Source organism: Sinocyclocheilus anshuiensis, unplaced genomic scaffold (assembly GCF_001515605.1).
Source record: "Sinocyclocheilus anshuiensis isolate Anshui unplaced genomic scaffold, SAMN03320099.WGS_v1.1 scaffold775, whole genome shotgun sequence".
Taxonomy (NCBI): domain Eukaryota; kingdom Metazoa; phylum Chordata; class Actinopteri; order Cypriniformes; family Cyprinidae; genus Sinocyclocheilus; species Sinocyclocheilus anshuiensis.
The window spans coordinates 991,008-1,011,714 of NW_015552614.1; the positions used below are offsets into that span (position 1 = coordinate 991,008).

At 35.8% G+C, this 20,707-nt stretch overlaps 1 protein-coding gene across 1 annotated transcript in view; it reads left to right on the forward strand.

Annotated features, from left to right (window-relative positions):
• Positions 1–20,707, forward strand: part of LOC107665954 (protein sidekick-1-like) — a 211,610-nt gene that overhangs the window by 111,920 nt on the left and 78,983 nt on the right. The window contains exons 6-13 of the mRNA XM_016457025.1: positions 4,991–5,017; positions 9,980–10,091; positions 11,231–11,421; positions 15,417–15,500; positions 17,435–17,632; positions 18,537–18,653; positions 18,738–18,905; positions 20,093–20,195. Coding sequence (XP_016312511.1) covers positions 4,991–5,017; positions 9,980–10,091; positions 11,231–11,421; positions 15,417–15,500; positions 17,435–17,632; positions 18,537–18,653; positions 18,738–18,905; positions 20,093–20,195 — 1,000 coding nt within the window. The remainder of the gene's footprint in view (positions 1–4,990; positions 5,018–9,979; positions 10,092–11,230; positions 11,422–15,416; positions 15,501–17,434; positions 17,633–18,536; positions 18,654–18,737; positions 18,906–20,092; positions 20,196–20,707) is intronic.

Consider the following 20,707-nt stretch of genomic DNA (forward strand, 5'->3'; position numbering starts at 1 on the left):
ATTAGTGCAATTAGGGCTGGACGATATGGCCAAAATTGATATCACGATATATTTCTTAATTTCGGTCGATACGATATAATTCCGATATCGATATGACCACTAATCGCGATACATATTGATATTGAATTATTGTCCAGCCCTAAGTGCAATCCCACCAGATGCTTGCTTTTTTGGTGTAGCCTAGTGATAAAAGATCTGGGTTTGTAACTGAAATAACTAGCATTCAAAAATTTGGGGTCTGTAAGATTTTTAAATGTTTTTGAAAATCTCTTACGCTCACCAAAGCTGCATTTATATGATCAAAAATACAGTAAAAAGTAGTAATGTGAAATAATTACAATTCAAAACAACAGTTTTCTATTTCAATATATTATAAAATGTAACTTTTTCTAGTGATGGCAAAGCTGAAATTTGTCATTTAAGTTTAAAAAAAATATATATATATATATTTTGAATGGTAGTGTAGGTTAATATTTGGAGGTGGTACATTAACATCGTTAGCAATAAAGAAATAGTTCATATTTGAAAAAAAAGAAGAAAAAATGAAAGAATTTCAGTTCAGTTCCATAAGGGACTTATTTCAACCCAAACTACCCCTGGGAGAAAATATAGTCAGTCCAAATTGTTACAGTATGTGTGATCGAAATCAGAAACAATAGCTGGATCTGAATCAGAACTAGCTGTTAAAGGGATAATTCACCCCCAAAAAATGAATATTCTTTCCTCATTTACTCACCCTCATGTATGGTGAGGGTTACTGACCCTCATTTACTCACCCAGTATGACTTTGTATGTTCTGCTGAACACAAAACAAGATATTTTGAAGAACGTTGAGGTCAAAACAACATTAAACTTTAATTGTATGGACAAAAACAGTAAAACACATGTTAATGTGTTCCAAGTAGAAAGTCTGGTTTGGAATGACATGAGGGTAAGAATTTTTCGAACATTTTTCATGTACTATCCTTATAAGTACAATCTAAATCAGAAACAACCACTACAATTGGACATTGATGTTTTAACTCTTAAATTCAGGATGACGAGGTAGACATGTTTACCCTTGCTGCTCCATATTAATTTAGATATTCATGAAGTGATGTTCGAGTTCTTTGAGTCCAATGAATGAAGGAGGGAGGAATAGAAAGAGACATTGAAAGAGGAAGAGAGAGACTGCTAGGGTTCATCTGTTTATTTCGTGGTGTTTATCATCTCCTGTTCAATTACAGATCCAGAGATTAAGAGTGACAGATGATCAGAATAACACGTGCCTCCAATCCAAATATTACAAGTAGTTATATGCATATGTGTGGCTTCTGCTCATACATGAACCTGGGCTTGTGTTTGAATTATCCATTCCTCTCTCTCTCTTGCATGTATCTGATGCTGCTGTAAATCTTTCATGACTTGTCTCATTCTCACTTCCTCCCTCACGCTCATCCTGTTCTTTTCCTTTCATCCGCTGTTTCTCGTGTCCTTTCTTCTCTACCAGCTCTCCTCTGCTCTTCATTTGCCCTGGCACATCGTCTTCCTCCCTGAAACTTCATCACTCACTTTGTGCTTTGCCCTTGTTCGTGTTTGTAAAGTTTTCAGGAGAAAATGGGTGGGAGAAGAAGCGAGAGGAATATCACAAATGAGGTTTCTTTAATATCTCAGTTGTTCCTCCTGTGCATTAATGAGAGCAAACTTTTGCTTAAAGTCGAGTTAAATTTTTCACACTATTTTGTTGCCCGAGACAAAATTTGCAGGTTTTGGCATTTCGGCAAAATCTGTTGTCTTGGATCGCATAATTAGCTGGTAAATTGCCTTTGCGATGAATCTTAGCTGGCAGTGTCACAGATTTTGGTTCACATTCCTACTGCGACACCCGTCTAATGAATAACCAGTTGGAGCACAGAAATTGATAGTGTGTGTGTAATCACAAACACAATATGCCCATTTTTGTATGCACAGAATACCTGAATGATTTGATAAAAATGTGCAGTGTAAAACAGCAAACTGCTGGGAATATTGTATCCTATAATTCAGAAAACCAATTTCCAGTGTAAAAAGTGAATCAGAGGTGATTTCTAACACCTTTTTCATGACCAAACAGCTACATTCTTTTTCAGAAACATTTCTGTAAAAATATATACATGATCAGAATGATTTCAAGAATGGTTGTCAGTGTAAAGGAATATTTCACCCCCCAAAAATGAAAATTCTTGATAATATGAAAGAATTTTCTTTATTGGTTTTTCACAGCTGTTTGAATCATGTTGTGTTTTAGGGTTTTAGTTTATAGTATTTTATAATACAGTCTATATGCACTGAAAAAAATGGTGTAGGACAATTTCCCCTTAGAAAATTGCTAGTAAATTTTACAAACAATTACAAAGAAACAGCAAGTAACACATTGAATTAAACATGAAATTTTGAAGTAGAAATACTGAAATAGTATTTTTACAATGGAACTCTAATAATCTTTGTCCAATAATCTTTGAACGTAAAAATAAATAAATAAATTAATTAATTACAGTGTTGCTTTTATTAGGTAACTTAAGTACATCAAGTTAAACTAAATGAAAACGAGCAATGTTTTCTTGGCAATTAGCCTAAGTAAAATAAATGAAGTTTTCTTTATTTTATTTCAGTTAAGGTTTTTTTTTGGGGGGGGGGGGTTACTTTCAGTTAAGTATAATAACCCTGCCTCAGATGTGCTAAAAGAATCATTAAGGTACCAGAATCGTTAATTGCAATCAGAATCAAAACCGGAATCATTCAATTCCCTTCCTAATTACTGTCCTTGAGCAAGAGACTTGTGTTAGTCCAGAGGACAAGAGTAGAAAACTCACATTGTTTCAAGGATGTGTGCTAACACTATGCCAGAGCTCACTGTTAAAATATTTTTATACAAAACTAGATTAAGAATTCAGGTAATGAAGTCATGTGACAACAATGTAGCACAGTCTGTTTAGTTTGGAATGTTTATCATTTCATAATGTGTACTGTCTCACTTGCTATTTCTTCAGTTTTGGCAGAGTGTCAGGCATTTCGGGTCACATTCTGGCAGTGTGACTGCTCCTACGACACCAGTCTAATGTAAAACCAATTAAAGCACAGCAGTTGCTGAGGTTGTCATGTGAGACAGAGAGCAACAGGCACAGTGTGAGGAAGAGACGTTCACTTAAATGTTAATACTAGCTTGCGGTATGACAGGTTGATGGGCTGATGATATAGTTGCCTTCAGAACAATGGTTCTCTCTCATGTTATACTGTATATATGTACACACTACCTGCTGTCAGCATTTTTTTATTAATAGTTTTAATCAGAAAGAATGCATTCAATTGATCAAAAGGGATGGTAAAGACTATATTGTTACAAAAGAAAAACTATTTCAAATAAATACTGTTCTTTTAAACTTTCTATTAATTAAAGAATCCTGGGGAAAAATGCATCATGGTTTCCACAGAAATATTAAGCAGCACAACTGTTTTCAACATTGACAATAAATATAATGTTTCATGAGCACCACAGCATATTAGAATGATTTCTGAAGGATCATGTGAGACTGAATACTGGAGTAATGGTTGCTGAAAACTCAGCTTTGCATCACACAAATAAATTACATTTTAAAACTAAATGAGTAAAGTTCGCGTGCGAACTTCTAAGTTGGCTTAATTAATAAAAAGCCTTGACTGAAAGTTTGAAGCAGTTGTAAAAGCTTGAAGTTTGAAAGTTTAGTTAGATGTTGATGTTGCTAGCATGATTTAGCACATTGCTAGCATGATTTAACATGTTGCTAAGTTTGATTAGCATGTTGCTAGCATGTTTTAGCATGACATTAGCATGTTGTTAGCGAGTTTCTAACATGATTAGCATGTTGCTAGTATGTTTCTGCATTATTAGCATGTTGCTAACATGTTTCTGTCATGATTAGCATTTGCTAGCATGTTTTTAGCATGATTCTAACATGTTTGTAACGTGATTAGCATGTTGCTAGCATGTTTTAGCATGGTACGCATGTTGTTAGCGTGTTGTTATCATGTTTTTAGCATGTGGTTAGCAGGATTAGCACATTGTCAACATGTTTTAGTATGTTGCTAGCATTATTTAGCATGTTATCCTAGGACAGTCATTAAGCTTTGCTATAGCAATAGACAGCTGAAACACTCTATCTGTACAAGTCTGTACAAAAGTTTTGACCCCCTCAATGAAAGGCTATGGAAATTTTGTTTTGAGGTTTGGTCTGGTTTTCGAAAACTGTAAGGCTGATCAGTTAGAAAAGATATAGCCTAGCAACTAACTTCAGAACAGTCTGAAGGTCTGAGCCGAGTTTGGTGGTTGTAGCTTTAAAGCTGTAGGAGGAGATACTGATTCAATTTTGACTCAGAAGAAGAAGAAGAAGAAGAAAACAGTTATTTTAAATTGTAATGATATTTCACAATATTGCTGTTTTTACTTTATTTTTGAACAAATAAATATAACCTTTTGAACAAGTGTATATGTACAGAAAAAGTCCGGGATCTCAATACAAACTCAAATATTTCTCATTATATTCCAAATTATCTCAGCTAATCCATCCAGACTTGATTTATAGGCAAAATTGGATATGAGATACAGCTACATTAAAATAAGTGAAATATATTTGCATTTGATGAATCTTGAAACTCATTTCTCTGTGTGATACTGCATCTCTTTGTTAATCTATGTGTGTGTTTACTCTCATCTGTACAGTCTGCACCTCATTTTGCAGGTTTAAGTGAAAATAGGAGGCCAATAAGTGTGGTGCTTCCATTAAGGGCAGGTCAAGGGTCAGCAAATTCCCATAATTACATGTCACAGGATGATAACATGACGGCAAGTGTGACAGAGGGACCAAGAGCAGTGGAGCTAATATTATTTTTTGGGCTTAAAGTTTGAGGATATATTTTGGTCAGAGGAATTATTTTTTTCTGATTTATTTATTTTCTTTCTTTTTTTTTTCTCTGCTCTCTATGACCTGATGAGCAGTAAACAAGAGGAATCGTGGTTCCCTTGGTAAGACACTCTAATGAACTCTTAAATCATGCAATCTTCTATTCCTCTCGCTTTCTCTCTCGTTCGCTTCCCCTCTTCTCCTGTCTCCTTGCTCTGATGACATCAGAAGATCATCTGCTTTGAGATTTTGAATTATGAAGGGAACATTCGTCCTCTTGGCATTTCCCTTTCTGATTGCCCAGAAAATGAGGTACGGGCTATGTTCGGAATCATGGGCTATGGGAAGAATTTTGAACAGGGTTGGATGAAGAACAATGAAGAGAAGCAATAATAACCCCCGTCCACGGTCTTAAATTTTAGGAGATACATTGTAATCCAACACAATTATTGCAGATGCAGACTAAAAAACAAACAGATGAAGCACAACAAAATTGGAGCAAAAAAAATACACATTTTACTAAAATATTTCTTGTTAGACATTAAATGTAGGTTTTATATTCTAAATGTAACACAAGTAATTGTACTTTTATGAGAGGAGTAACTGTAAAGGAACTTTTGTAATGGAGGATAAATGTAACATGATTATTATGTTCAGATGAGTGATTACATTCACTGTATATGTTTTCCTAGACTTCAAATTGCACATTGTTTTTAAATAATTAATAAAATGTTTCATTTTAATTTTTAACAATTAATGTTTGGATTTTTAATCTAATTGATTAATCAAATAAATATTTAACAGATCAATTAATTATGAAAATAATCATTAGTTGCAGCCCTAAAATTAATAAAAAATATATGAAACCAAGTAATTGTCACAAAGCCCCCCCATTGAATTGATGATCCAAAAAAAGTAATATGACCTATTTATTTTATTTTACAACCGAGAGTTACAATTAAATTGGTATAAATTAAACATTAAGCATTTTTTATTAAATTAACATACTAATACTAATGACATTTTATAATGTGGTCTTTTTAACAGGTTTTTTTTTTTTTTTTTAGTATGTAACATACACTGTACGTATACATGTATTTCATTCCGAACATAAAAATGCTGGGTTGTTTCAACCCAACTTTGGGTCAAATATGGACTAATTGAAACAACCCAGCATTTTTTAGAGTGCCTATACTGTAGTTTACCTTTTTATGTATAGTGGATCTCTTAATTTTTCTCCCATTATTTTTCATTCAGTACATTACATATGCACGCATATTTGTAATACAAAATACATATTAAAAGAAGTTATTGTCTGATCATTTAAAATAATTCTACTGGCCTTAAAATGGGAAATCCTAAAGCTTAACCCTCACAAACAGCATGGTATTTAGTTTCACACTAAGTAATATGTGCACACATTGGCCAAACACAGCTTTCTCAGAGTCCTGAGAAAAAAATAATTTCCTTGCTCTCTCTTTCCTGTCTGCTCTCATCCATGCTGTCTTCCTCTGTGTGTGTGTGTGTGTGTGTGTGTGTGTGTGTGATCTCTCTTGTACTATGTGTTTAGATGGATTTGTTAGAGGCTTAAGATAATGGATTCTCCTCAGAGACAAATTTAATATCTCCACATGTCGTAATCTCACTCACTACTCATGTAGACAGACACTGGATTAAGATTATTACATCCGATCTCGCCGAATGACCCCTATCCTCGTGTGTGGACTCCGTGTCCCTGTAGCTGTGTTCTACATCGTTTGTCAAACATCTCGGTATGCTCAAGGCGGCTAATCTCTGCGCCCGATGAAAACCAACCCGTGGAAGACAACACGAGTCAACACCATGTCAAACATGAGGCTGTGTTAGCGGCTGACAGCAACATTACCTCAGAAGCACGACACACTGTCTTTTTTCCCCTTAGTGCAAATCCTCCTTTTCATTTGCGGCGTTCTTCAGGCTACTGTACTTCTGAGCTCACTCTGAAAAATAACGTGCAGCTATAATCAGCATTTCCCGAAGCACAATATGAGAATAGATAGACTCGCACAATTGTTCTGTCAGCAGAGGTGAGGGATGTGAGCTAGAGTGGGATTCTTTATTTCTGCTGGATCATATTTAATGTATTTATGTTAATTGTTTGCCGTTCAGCATGATATTGCATTTCACACAGTCTGATTTAGACACGTACAATTGTTTGTTGGTTCTGGAACAATGTTCGATCGATCACTGCCATTTCAACCCCTAAAACCAGAGAGCACTGACTGTTTGTAGTTTTTTTTCTCATATGTATGCATAATAGCTTATATTAATGACTAGATAGATGAATTTTGATGGCACTGATGTTGGCTTGACAAAGCCTAGTAGTTAAAAAAATTATTGAAAAGTTTGAGTTTGAAGCTTTTACTCAGAGAAGTCAGGAAATTAAATATTGCTAACATGTTTAAGCATATTGCTAGCATATTTTAACACATTACTAGCATGATTTAACATGTTGTTAGCGTGTTTTAGCATTTTGTTACCACAACATGTAGCTAGCATGATTTCCCTGTTGAAAAAACCAGCATATGCTGATTAGGTATGTTTTGATGCTGGGATGCTGGTTTAAGCTGGTCCTTTGCTGGTTTATGCTGGTTCTTTGCTGGTTTATGTTGGTCGTTTGCTGGTTTAAACTGGTCCTTCAAAGGACCAGCTTAAACCAGCATCCCAGCATCAAAACATACATCAAAACAGCATATTTCATATATTTTCAACAGGGTTACCATGTTGCTAACATGTTTCTAGCATGTTTTATCATGTTACTAATGTGTTAACATGTTGCTATGTGTTTTATCACATAATTTATCATGTTGCTAGCATGATTTAGCATGTTTTAGTGTGTTTCCTAGTGTGTTTTAATCAAGGCATTTTAGCACATTACTAACATGCTTCTAGCATTTACACGTTGCTAACTTGTTTTAGCATGTTGCTAGCATGTTTGAACATTTTTAGGTAGTAATGTGCCTATTTATTTATTTATTTATGGATGTATTTACTTATTTAAATTATGATTTATTTAAATAAATGTGACCAAAAGCCACATGGTTAAATAAATAAATAAGTCAGTAAGTTAGTTGGCCACTGTTGCATATTTTATTTATACATTTACATTACATTTGCCATTATCTAACACTCACTTAAAATTAATATTTACATTTACATTTACATTTAGTCATTTAGCAGACGCTTTTATCCAAAGCGACTTACAATTGGAAAACAACTCTTTCGAGGGTTTTCGCTATGAATGGAAGGAGAGAGACTGGTCTGTAGCTATCTGTAAGTGAAGTGTTTAATGTAGGTTTTTTGAGCAGTGGGGTTATCCGAGCCTGCTTGAATGCAGTGGGGAAGGTGCCTGTGAGCAGAGATGTGTTATTTAAAAACACTAATAGTTTAATAACACTGTAAATGCAGTCTTTCTAGAAATTAATATCTATTTTTATACTGTACATTATAATGCTGCGATGCCTAAATTAATTTTGTAGCATTTAAAAGCGGTTTTTAGTGTTTTATTTTTCATTCATACAAAATATTATTTTAATGTTGTCTATTTAATGAATTTCAACCGTAATCATTTTCAGCTCATCAGCCAGAATTTTAACATTGGTGCATCCCTGCCTTAAATCATGAAGTACATTGATTAGTTGAAAAAATATTGTTGTTCCAAGAACAACACAGGATGTGCAGATCACGCTAAGCTCTTATATTCTATGAATCTGCGTACATCATAAGTGCAAAATTGGAAACTATTTAACACCATATGCATCCAAGTTTTGATCAGTGTAGATGGTACTAGACATAAATTTAGAATGTGCCAGTCTATGCAAATCAGGTTTCATGTCAGGTAATAAGATCCAAACCTAAGGTGCTGCCGTTAAACACATACTGGCCACATTTAGAGTGCACATACACAACTACCATTCTGAAATAGTGCTTCATTTTTAGACTTTCAGAAATAGCACTCCTATATATCTTGTTCCTCTACTTACTGACTTTTCCTGTCCATTCCATCGCTCGCTACTTTCTTCTTTATTTCATTTTCACTCATGGTTTTCTGCTATAGCTTTTTTTTTGTGCTTTGTTTGTCATTTCTTTGAATGATGAGATACAGCGAGATGAATGCATAAATTACATATATTACTACTGAGATTACATAAGTTAGAGCATCTATCACTGCAGTGTTTGGAGAATGCGAGAATGCATTACAACTTTCCAGTCACTGATCAAAGATCAGATCAAAACTTGTGTGTGCGTTTGCTTCTGTGTGCCAGTTTATCTATCATGGTAGGCTGGTTTTCATCAGAGGTGTATTCTCCTTGATTCTCAAAGGAATCATTCTCATAAAAGGAAAATTCTATTATTATTCACTCATTCTGTATTTTATTTCATGCCATTTAAAAAACATAATACAACGAATTGTGTTTTGAAACATTAAAAAAGATGCAAAAGTACACTGTTAAAACTGATTTTTAGAAGTTGTAAATAAAGATTATTGGAGTACATTTTACAATAAAATACAATTTCAGTTTTTTTACTTCTAAAATTCACTTTTAATCCAATGTGTTATACTTGTCGTTTCTTCGTAATTGTTTGTGAAATATACTTGCGATTTCTGAATGAAAATTGTTTCTACACCATTTTTTTCAGTGTACCATAAAAGTATAACTATAATAGTCAAACTAATAATTATAGCTATTACTATATGACTCGTGCTTATGAAGATATGCGAGTGAGAAACAGACCAAATGTTGTTTTTCTCCTCCATTTAGTTGTTAATGCAAGAATCAGTGTGACTGAATCACTGAGTTGGTTAGCTTAACTCACAAACTGATTCATGTATGAATTCAGACTGGTTTTGTGAACTGGATCAACTGATTAATTGAAAAGATCTGACTCATGAGAACGATTCATCCATGAATCAGTCATCTCTAGTTTTCTACATTTGTGTTGCTTAATATTTTTTCACAGGAATAAATTCCATTTTTATAATATATTACGTTGTTGTTTATGGATAAATTGTTTTAACGTTCTTTTGCCTTTCTCCATCTCAGACGTTATTGCCCTGGCTGAATTGGTTGCCCCGGTGATAGTGATTGCACCTAAGAACACATCAGTGGTTGCTGGGGCGAGTGAGGCTACTCTTGAGTGCATCGCTAATGCGAGGTGGGTTGCCCTCGATGGCAGTGACTCACTGCCTGGGTTCCGTTAATAACAGGGTCCTTGTATAATTTCACAGATGTTTGTAATCATTATATTGTTTTCATTATCCATAACATTGGTGATGTCATTTTAGTGTCAGTCAGTCAGTCAGAATTGTGATTATATCTGTCATTTCACATTTTCCTGCTGTTAAACGTTGACTTTGTTTCAACTTAATTAAACCAGATTCTTCTTTTCAATTTTGTCAAATACACTATGTGGACAAAAGTATATAGACATGTATACAGTAAAGCTGGCTGAGAATTTTATTTCAAAACTGCTGACCCCATAAAATGATGTAATGCATGAGTCATCATTTTTTACATTGGTTTTCCTGCAAGAGACTGACCATTTTAAATTTGTTTAGCTGCTAATAGTGAAGTACACTAGCACTAACATTTAAATGTTTGTAAGATTTTTCTTTCTGTATTTATTTGATACAATATACAAAAAAAATTTAATATTGTGAAATATTATTGCATTTTGAATGGTTTTCTATTTGAATTTATTTTAAAATGCAATTTATTCTTGTGATCAAAGCTAAATTTTCAGCATCATTACTCCAGTCTTCAGTGTCACATGACCCATCAGAAACCATTCTAACATGCTGATTTGCTGCTCAGGAAACATTTCTTATTAATTTCAATGTTGAAAACGGTTGTGCTGCTTAATATTTATGTGGAAACTCTGATACATTTTTTTTTAGAATTCTTTAGTGAATATAAAGAACATTTATTGAAATATAAATCTTTTGTAACATTATAAATATTTTTGCTGTAATTTTGTCAGTTTATTGCTGCTTTGCCATCACAGGAATAAATTACATTTTATAAAATATTAAAATAGAAGACTGTTAGTTTCAGTTGCAATAAGTTGTTTTTATTGTATTTTTGATCAAATAAATGTGACCTCACTAAGTAAGTATGGGCTAAAACCCTCAAAAGTTGCCTTTAAACAAAAATTAGTCTTCGCATACCATGTAGTGTATGTATTTTTCTCGAATATTTAACAACTAATTGTTGTGCTCTTCATAATTCTTGGCTTGAGTATTAATTTCAGTATGGCAGTTAATGTGTTGTGTTTTGTGTGTGTGTGCGGAGCAGATCTCTTGACAGGCTGCAGGTGTTCTGGAAGCGTAATGGGGTGAGACTAACAGCAGGAGTGGACTCGTTTGGTCGCAGGCTGGTCATCAGTAACCCTACCTCAGCGGATGTGGGTCTGTACGTGTGCGAGGCCGCGCTCAGAAACAGCAGTCAAAAGAGCACAGAGGCCAAAGCGTACCTCTCCGTGCTGGGTATGACAATTGGTATACATGCAGGGTCTGACAGATTTTTAAGTATTATTTTACTAGAATGCCCTAAAGCAGTGGTTCCCAAACCTGGTCCTGGAGGCACCCCAACACTGCACATTTTGCATGTCTCCTTAATCAAACACACCTGATTCAGGTAATCAGCTCATTAGTAGAGACTCCAAGACCTGAAACTGGTGTGTCAGAGAAAGGAGACATGCAAAATGTGCAGTGTTGGAGTGCCTCCAGGACCAGGGTTGGAAACCAGTGCCTTAAAGAACAAGAGTTTGGATTTGAATTCAAGCATATCATTGAATTAAATACTGCAGTCAGCTCATTTTTTTGTCTCGTATAACACCAGGTCTTTTTAAAAGCAAGTCAGTCCACTACCATGGCCATTTTTTAATGCCTCTGGGCAGTTATTTGTAGTCAAGTACAGCTACAAGTATAAATTACTGTACATATGCCAATACAGCAATACAATTTAAAAACATCATCATATTTGAGTAACCAAAAATGAACTTCACTTTAATGATAACTACTGTATATTAGGATCCACACCAATGGACAAAAATGCTTTGCTTATTTTAAGCACACTGCTGCAGTCATATTCTTACAGCTCACTCTTTGAAGTCAACTGGATTTTGATTGGCTGACAATAGGTCTCATTCACATTTTTCTCAATTGTGTGGAATTATTTATATACACAGAAGAACTTCTCAAATAATGTCCACCTAAATTCACAACGCATGCATGTTCACATTAATTTTTTCTTAACGTTAATGAATTTTGAGCGTTCTAAATGAGTGACAAGTTTATATAGCATAAAACACCCAACCCATCTCTACATAGGGGGGTTTCGAACAACCTTTTTTCTCTACAGCCTCTCAAAAAACACGTTCTTGACTGAAAGCACACACAGCAAGATCCTCAAGCGATGTATGTGTGGTTTCAGTTGTTTATTCAAATTTTCTGTAGATTTTGAACAGATTTTAGAATGAAAAGTTATTGAATGAAAAATGATTTCTTTGTAAAAATATCAGTACATAGTTTTCATACACAAATATGTGTGTACGCACAGTTTTTTTTTTAACTCTCTGAAAGTTTGAAATTCCAAAGATATTGTTTCTCTGTGTTGTTATAGTTGTTTTAGGAACTTTGGCATTCTCTTAGTGTTTTTAAGAATAAGTCTTTATAAGAATATTCCTATGCAGCGTTCACACACAAATTTGTGTCTACGCATGGTTAGTGAATGAGACCCAGTGTTTTAATCACTCATCAGCTGGAAAAGATCGCTCTGAAAGTTCCAATATTGTTCTTCTGTGTCGTTATTGCTATACTTTGCTATTATCTAGAGTTTAAGGGATTTTTGGTTACTTTAACTTTATGGTTATAGTTATCTTTATATTATCATTCTTGGGGTGAACAGGCTTTCAAGGCAGTTTGAAATCAGAAATACATCCAAAATTCACTATTGGAACTGTCTATGTGACATTTTCATCAACAGACGCCGTGTGTCACAGCAGAAGTTTAAATGCAACCTTTAGCGACACACCAACCCTGTTATAGATGCTCTAAAGTTGTCATTTTACCTATTTAGTATGATTTTTTCTTTCTGTGTCTCAGTAAGTGGGAGGACAGATTTAAAAATGTGTAAAAGTGTGTTCTAATGGTTTCTATGCACATTCATTCAAACAGTAGCAAGTTGGATCTCAGCATTTCTTGTCAAGTCAGTGGCGTTTTATCTGAGCATTACGACTCTGTTTCCAATGTTTTCAGAAGGTTAGTGGGCTTAAACTTCCTCAGCCTCCTTAACATCCCTGCTCTTTGATCCAAAAACACAAATATTATTCTCTGTCCTGAGATCTTTTTCACCAAAAGATGAGCAATGAATATTTAACTCACACTCTTATTAGAAACAGCAAGGAATATTCTTTCAATGAGCTTATCTGACAGGTGAGCGCCTTACATGGGTGAAAGGGGGCATGCATATGCATAAGGCAGCCAATGGAGTGATGAATAAATTGGGGCTGTTGGAGGCTCAGAGAGACTTTTATAGAAAGATAAAGTGAATATGCCAGAACAGCCAGCAGTGAAAAAGAGGTTGAGATGGAGGAGGTATTTATTGTTTCTGCTGTTGAATCCGATCCAGGCGCCAATCTGAATATGTATATCCTGATCTGCATAAACATACAATGAGATGGAATAAGTGCTGATTTGATAGGGAAGAACGGAAAGGAGGAGAGGAAAGAGAGAAGAATGGACGAGAATGAATTAGAAAAACTGTGACATTGTTATGGTGTTCATTTTTTGTTGCTGTTGTTATTTGTTTTACCCCCTCCTTTTTTCTCGATATTCTTCGGTAAGTGAAAAGTGGTTATCAGCATAATGCTTAACAAGTCCTTTGTCTACTTTCATTTGGAGTGAGTTAGACAAGCGAGAGGGAAAAATAAATAAATGCCAGGTGTGTGAAAAATAATAGGAGTCTTGCTCTTCCTGTCATGAAACCCAAAAATAAAAGTGCAGTGGATGAAAGGGTTTTCTTATACACACACACACACACACACACACACACACATTTATATACAACTATTTTACCATTATAATGAGCCAAGTGCAGCACTAAAGACTGCTGGGAGAAGTCTGGGCTCACTTCTTGCTTTTTACACGTGGTTTAGTAAAGTACATATTCATACGGTTACTCTTTCATCTTGACTTTAAAATACTCTTGAATATCCACCTGTTATGTTAGCAAACTCTAGAACTGTTAGGTGTGCTGGCTGTCTAATCAAGCGCACGACAAAGGAATACAATTAAAAAGGTGTTCTTAATAATAAATCCAGGAGAATATCCACAAGTCCATAAACAAACAGTAACAAAAGCTCAGCAATGTAAATCTAAATATAATAGCAGATGAAGAACTAAGGAACAGACAGGGCTTAAATACTAGAACAGGGCAATTAAGAAGAAACAGAACAGGTGTGTGGAACTAATTAACAAATCAAAAACCATAGAAACAAATGAGGGAACACAGGCAAACTGGAAAGCAGAGAAACCAAAACACAACAGAACATAAATTTGACAAGAACACACTCGTATTGGTGTTAAATTGTAAAAATATAAATGCATGCCCTAGTATGAGGTACGCCACACATGATGTATCCACATGATGTCTTTCCCCAAATACATACTGTTAGCAACCACCCAGAACTTCTAAGCAACCACCTAACAATGCCCTAGCAACCACACCGAAAACCTAGGCAACCACTTAGTGATACATTAACCACTTACAACCGAGCAAACACCCAGAACTCCTAAGCCATTACAGTAGTGATACCCTAGCAATCACTAGCAATATCGTAGCAACCACCTATAACATCTAAGCAAACACCTAGCAATACAGTGGCAACCACCTATAACATCTAAGCAACCACCTAGAACACACAAGAAACCACATACACCCTAGCAACCACTCAGAACACCTAAGACATTACAATACCTTGTGATAACCAAGCAACCACTAAAAACAACTGCATACCATTTTCCTAGCAACTACCCAGCACACATCAGCCACCACCTAGCAACGCAGTTGCAACCACCTATAACATCTAAGCAAACCCCTAACTACATACAGTAGTAGCAGCCACTCAGAACAACTAAGCAATCACCTAGCGAATCCCTAACAACCACTCAAAAAGCATAGCACCTATTGATACCCTAGCAACCACTCAAAAAATGTAGCACCTGCCTATTAATGCCCTAGCAGCTTACCCAGCATGCATCAGCAACCACCTAGTAACATTGTGGCAAACACCCAGATCACCTTAGTAACCTTATAAGGGCATTCTAACATCAGGGTAACAAGTTTTGCACTTTTTGCAATATTTTTTTCAGAAAATGTTAAATCTTGTTTGTACTTACAAGAATGTGTGTGTGTGTGTGTGTGTGTGTGTGTGTGTGTGTGTGCGCATGTGTGTGTGTTTGTGTTTGTATAAACAAAGAGCCTCCATACTTCACGTCAAAACCGAAGAGGTCGGTGATAACGGAAGTTGAGAAAACTGTGGAGCTTCACTGTCAGGTCAAAGGTAAGCCCCACCCCTCCCAGAGACAGACGGCTGTGTTGCACCTATCAAATTACTGCAGCACCTCTGATATTGACCACTTTAGAGTCATATAATACATGTCCTACATACTCTGCTGTTGTACAACCATCCCCCTGCAGGAAACTATAATCTTTATATTGTCAGGGGTATAAAAACTGCCAGCACTTGCACAAAAAAGTCACTTAACTTCCAGCGCAATGCCTGTCAATCCTGAACCTTTAAATGTATCTTTTAAAAGCATAATGTTCCCATTTCTGCGCAATGTTATATCATGGTCATTTTACTGTGGCCGGTGTGCTTTCAGATGACTATTTGCTGTAAGAACATCATTCAGTTTATGTGCTGAGTCAACTGTAAGACTTGCTTTTATCGTAGCCATTTGTCGCCTCACAAATTTGACCTATTCGCCAAGCGCACCGCATCGACCCCTGCTCATTTCCTCAACGTGTCCCTATTTGAATTCATCTTGATTTAATCGACTAAATGAGTGATCTAGAATAAGCGGTCAAGTACGTTATAAAAGGAGATTGAGATGCTAATGGAATTAGCCGCTAATTGGTGTCAGTGTTCATATTACGTTAGGATCTAGTTAATAGACATTAGGTATATCATTGGCTCACAGGGCAACAGAGGAATAGAGTCCAACTAGAAAAAAATTATTTTAACAAGCTGCGTAAATCTGACCTACATTTCAGCAACAAAGTGCCAAGTGTCTAAAAGTTAAACTTTTCTTGACTTCTAACAAGGAAAATTCGTAAAGAGAGAGCTCAAATTGTTCTTTCTTCTCCCCTTCTTTCTATTGTAATATTTTTCTCCTTTATTTAACAGAAATCTGGACAGTTTCACTTTCATGAAACTTTTGAAAACTACTGAAACGTTTCCTTTTTTTCGTGGCAGAGATTGTGCCTCTGCAATTTACACTTGCTGTGAATCTCGTCTCGTTCTTTTTGCACTTTTGTAAGGGTGTGAAGCTGAGTTTGTGCGTACTTTGTCATAAACTGTCAGAAATTGAATTACAGCGAGCTTGTTTTTGACAGTCTTATTTTAACATCCTTGTCTTGCATCCCAGTGGGCATGACACAACTATCGACGATGGGAGGCGGGTGGAGCGGATTCACGCTATTTGACCTTTTAAAGTGTTGAGCTGCAGGATTTATCCATGATGTATTCTTTCATTTGCATATCATGATAAGCATATCATGAGTTCCTTCAGATGAACTTAAATTACAATTATTGCTAATACATATAATTGCCATTTTATTCATGTTTGCGCTCGCTTCTTGATTTCTCGCTCCCTCTCTCTTGATCTCCCTCTCTTATCCTCTCCAAATCTTCTCCTTTTTTGTCAGTGAAGCATGTCAAAATCTTATTAGAAGTTTAATCAATCAAAGCCAATTTAATAGATTAAATTTTCATTAATTAAACCAAAGTGTGCCCTGATGAAGGTCTATTGATGAAAACGTTAACTTGTGATAAATCAAGCAGTGTTTGGGTGTCTGCTTTGGTAATAATCTTCTCTTCTGTCAAATGTCATGTGACATTTGTGTAAATCTAGCCCTTAAAAATTTGGGGTACATACAATCCTGTTAAAGTTTGAAATAATTAAGATTTTAATATTTGAAAGGAAGTCTTTCATGCTCACCAAGGCTGCATTAAAAGGACCAAAATACAGTACGTAAGATTTTGAAATATTATTAACATTTAAAATAACTGTCTATTTTAATATTTAAAAATGTAATTAATTTCTATGATAGCAAAGTTTAGCCATTATCTATCTATCTATCTATCTATCTATCTATCTATCTATCTGTCTGTCTATCTGTCTGTCTGTCTGTCTGTCTATCTGAAATAGTGATATTTATTTAAGCTGTATGAAAGCTGCTGAAACACATTGTCATGCTTCATGTATTATTCAGGGGTTCCCACACTGAAGCTGGAGTGGTTCAAAGATGCCGTCACCCTCTCCACACTGAACAACCCTCGATACAAGCTCACCTCCTCCTCAATGGTTCTGCAAGTGCGGAGAATTCAGCCGGACGATGCCGGAATATTCCAGTGCTTTGCTGAAAACACGGCTGGAGAAATCCAGGCACATACCAACTTGGTCGTCACAAGTAAGATAAATAGTTATAGGAATAGTTCACCCAAAAATGAAATAATGCCATAATTTACTCACCCACATGCTTTAGACCTGTATGACTGACTGGCTTTTAGTAGCACAAAGATTTTATTTTGGGGTTTTTGTCCTTTTTGAAGCTTTTGTACATTGTATGGACATGTATGCTTTCATTGTATGGACACAAGAAAATCTTCAAAAAAAAATGTTTTTTCCTACTGGAAAAGAGAAGTAATATGGCTTTGGAATGACTTTAGGGTGAGTAAATGATGACAGAATTTTTGGGTGAACTATTGCTTTAGGCTAATGGGAGGATGACGGCATAAATACAGCCATGGATGTTTTAAAAGTCAGTGATCTCGCTCTCTTCTCCTCTCGGTTGTGAATTGATCAGGGAGTTCAGAGACCCCTCATTGATCTGTGTAATTAATCAGTGTCTACTGAGAGATCAACCTTTAACACACACACACACACACACACTCAGCACTTAATCAACACCTCCAGCTCTCTCTCGCTTAGTCATCCTCATCTCTCTTTTTCTCTCAAGTTTACTTTCAGTTCCCAGGTTTTTGCTTTTTTTTTTAAGTTTGAGAGTTTTAAAGTAAGGCACATACATCATGTTTATGAAATTAATTTAACAAGTGAATAACTGAATGTATTTTCACTCCAGTCACTTGAAGTACATTTATGTAGAGACCCCAAATATTTGAAAACACTCTCACATAAAATGCGTTAATTTAATTGCATTTGATATCAAAACATCAAACCAAATAGCATTTGCAAACAAGTAATGCTACAGCTACATTACCAAAATATGGGTCTGTAAAAAAAGAGGATGCATATTCACCCTATTGTTGGCATCACTGATTTTCAGTTATCTGACTCATTTGTTTTCATGGTAGGCGTGTCACCATCTTTCACCACACCCCCTTCTGACATCACTGTGACTGACGGAACGTCAGCTGTCTTCACCTGTGAGACATCCGGTGCCCCCAAACCTGCCATTGTTTGGAGGAAAGGTATGTCAGATTTGGCATGTCATTAACACGGTCACATGTTAAATTTGTAAGCAGCTTCGTGACTAAACTCCGTGAATCTTGCAGGTTCTCAAGTGTTAGCGAGCGGATTGGTGCAGATGCCTCGTTTCACTCTGTTGGAGTCCGGAGGCTTACAGATACTCCCCATAATGCCGAGCGACGCAGGAAACTATACGTGCTTGGCATCTAACTCTGAGGGACTGGTCAACGCAACCATGGCCCTGACAGTCTTGAGTACGAAAGTGTAATATGAAAACTATGTTGTCTTTAATGACTTGAAAGTACAAACCAATGCAGCGTATTTGAAAATAATTTGAGGCAGGATTGCAGACAGTTTCCAAACATGCCTTTTATCAGCAGCGATTGTTTGGCTTTATAGCAGCATTCATTAGCTAGGCTGATTGTAAAGGCATAGCACAATGTTTGTGAAATGTAAAGTCTTTTGCAGTAATTTCACACTGGAATAGCGTCATCCTTAAATCCCAAGGCCTCGGTTTATCTTGCTCTGAATGCTTAATGATGCTGATGTAGGTTTACACTTAAGCGTGGGTGCGTGGAAGTGTCTAAGAGCATTTTTGACATCCAGCCTAAATAATGCTGTTTGTGGTTTGTCCACTTAAAAAGAAAAAAGCAAGAAATCTGTCAGATTAAAACTGCAGTGTGTAATTTATGCTCCATTGGCGGCGCCAAATGGGTTTTCGAAAAACTACCCCCATCTACCACAGTTCTAACAAAAAGATAGTCCCGGCCCAAACGCGCATCATTGGTTGAGCTGGAAATTGACATATTGGGCCACAGAGCAACTGTGTTAGAGTTATTATAGTTAAATAAAACTGAAACTCAAACTAAAATGAAATCCATTTAAGTAAATAAATAAATAATTGTTACTTGAAATAAATGTTAACTGGAATGAAATAAAATATAAAAAACATTTTTATTTCAGCTAGTTGCCAGGGCACGTTGATGTAATAAAATAGCTAAAAGTGAAAACAAATTAATAGAAACTATGTAGACATGAAAAACTACTAAAAATAAAAAACAACAAAAATACTAAAACTAAAAACTGATTCAAAATATTAAATAAAAACTATAATAGTATCTCAGTGATACACTCTCTGTGCATTAAACTGGGAGAGAGCATTTTAATGTTGAAAATATTACATGCATTAGCTTTAATCAAGTCCATTTGACCCAGTGGGTTGTGTGTGAGAGAGAATTTGTTCATTTGCTTTGCCGTACTATATGTTCATTGAGACGCAGAGTTAATATTCGAACGTTCATGCTTTGTAAATTTCATTCTGTTTTGCTAATGAAGCTGTCAGTGGGAATTACCTAATAGTGTTAAAAGAACTGTGAATAATGATGTTGGTAATGATTAAACTGTAGCATGATTTTGTCCTAAACTGTATTTTATTAATCAGGTCGAACCTTCATTTCAACACCCCCTGAGGATCAGCGTGTCATCAAGGGAACTACCGCTGTGCTGAACTGCGTGGCATCCCACGACCCCAGAGTCACCGTCAGGTCAGAGCTTAAGCTGAGATGCATGTTGTGAAACACATTTTGACATTTAAATTTCACAAACTTAAGAACATTGTCTTCTCTGGAAGGTCTGCCTTTGTTTTTTGCTAATTAGTGATGCTACTGTAGGTCAAGCGTTACTGTTACTATTACCAGTGGCGGCTCATGGGTTTTAAAATAGAGGAGGCACACTAATAAGCGGGAGACGTTCAAACTAATATCATGTAATTAACGTCTCTATGATGATTGGTTGATATCAGAAGGGAGGCTAGCCTCCTCTACGAGGTTTCTTTTCTCAACAATCCTCAGCGCTGAAAGTGAACACTCGATGCTGATTGGCTGATTTTTTTTTACCAACGGAGGCACGAGAGCTCCGCGCTCCCCTTCTCTATCACCTAGCGGTTGTAATTACATCAGCAGATTCGGCACATTCGCTATAGAAATGCGGCGCTTTCACGTTATGGTATTACAACTGTGAAATTACAAACAAAAAATACACATTCTGAGACATGAAC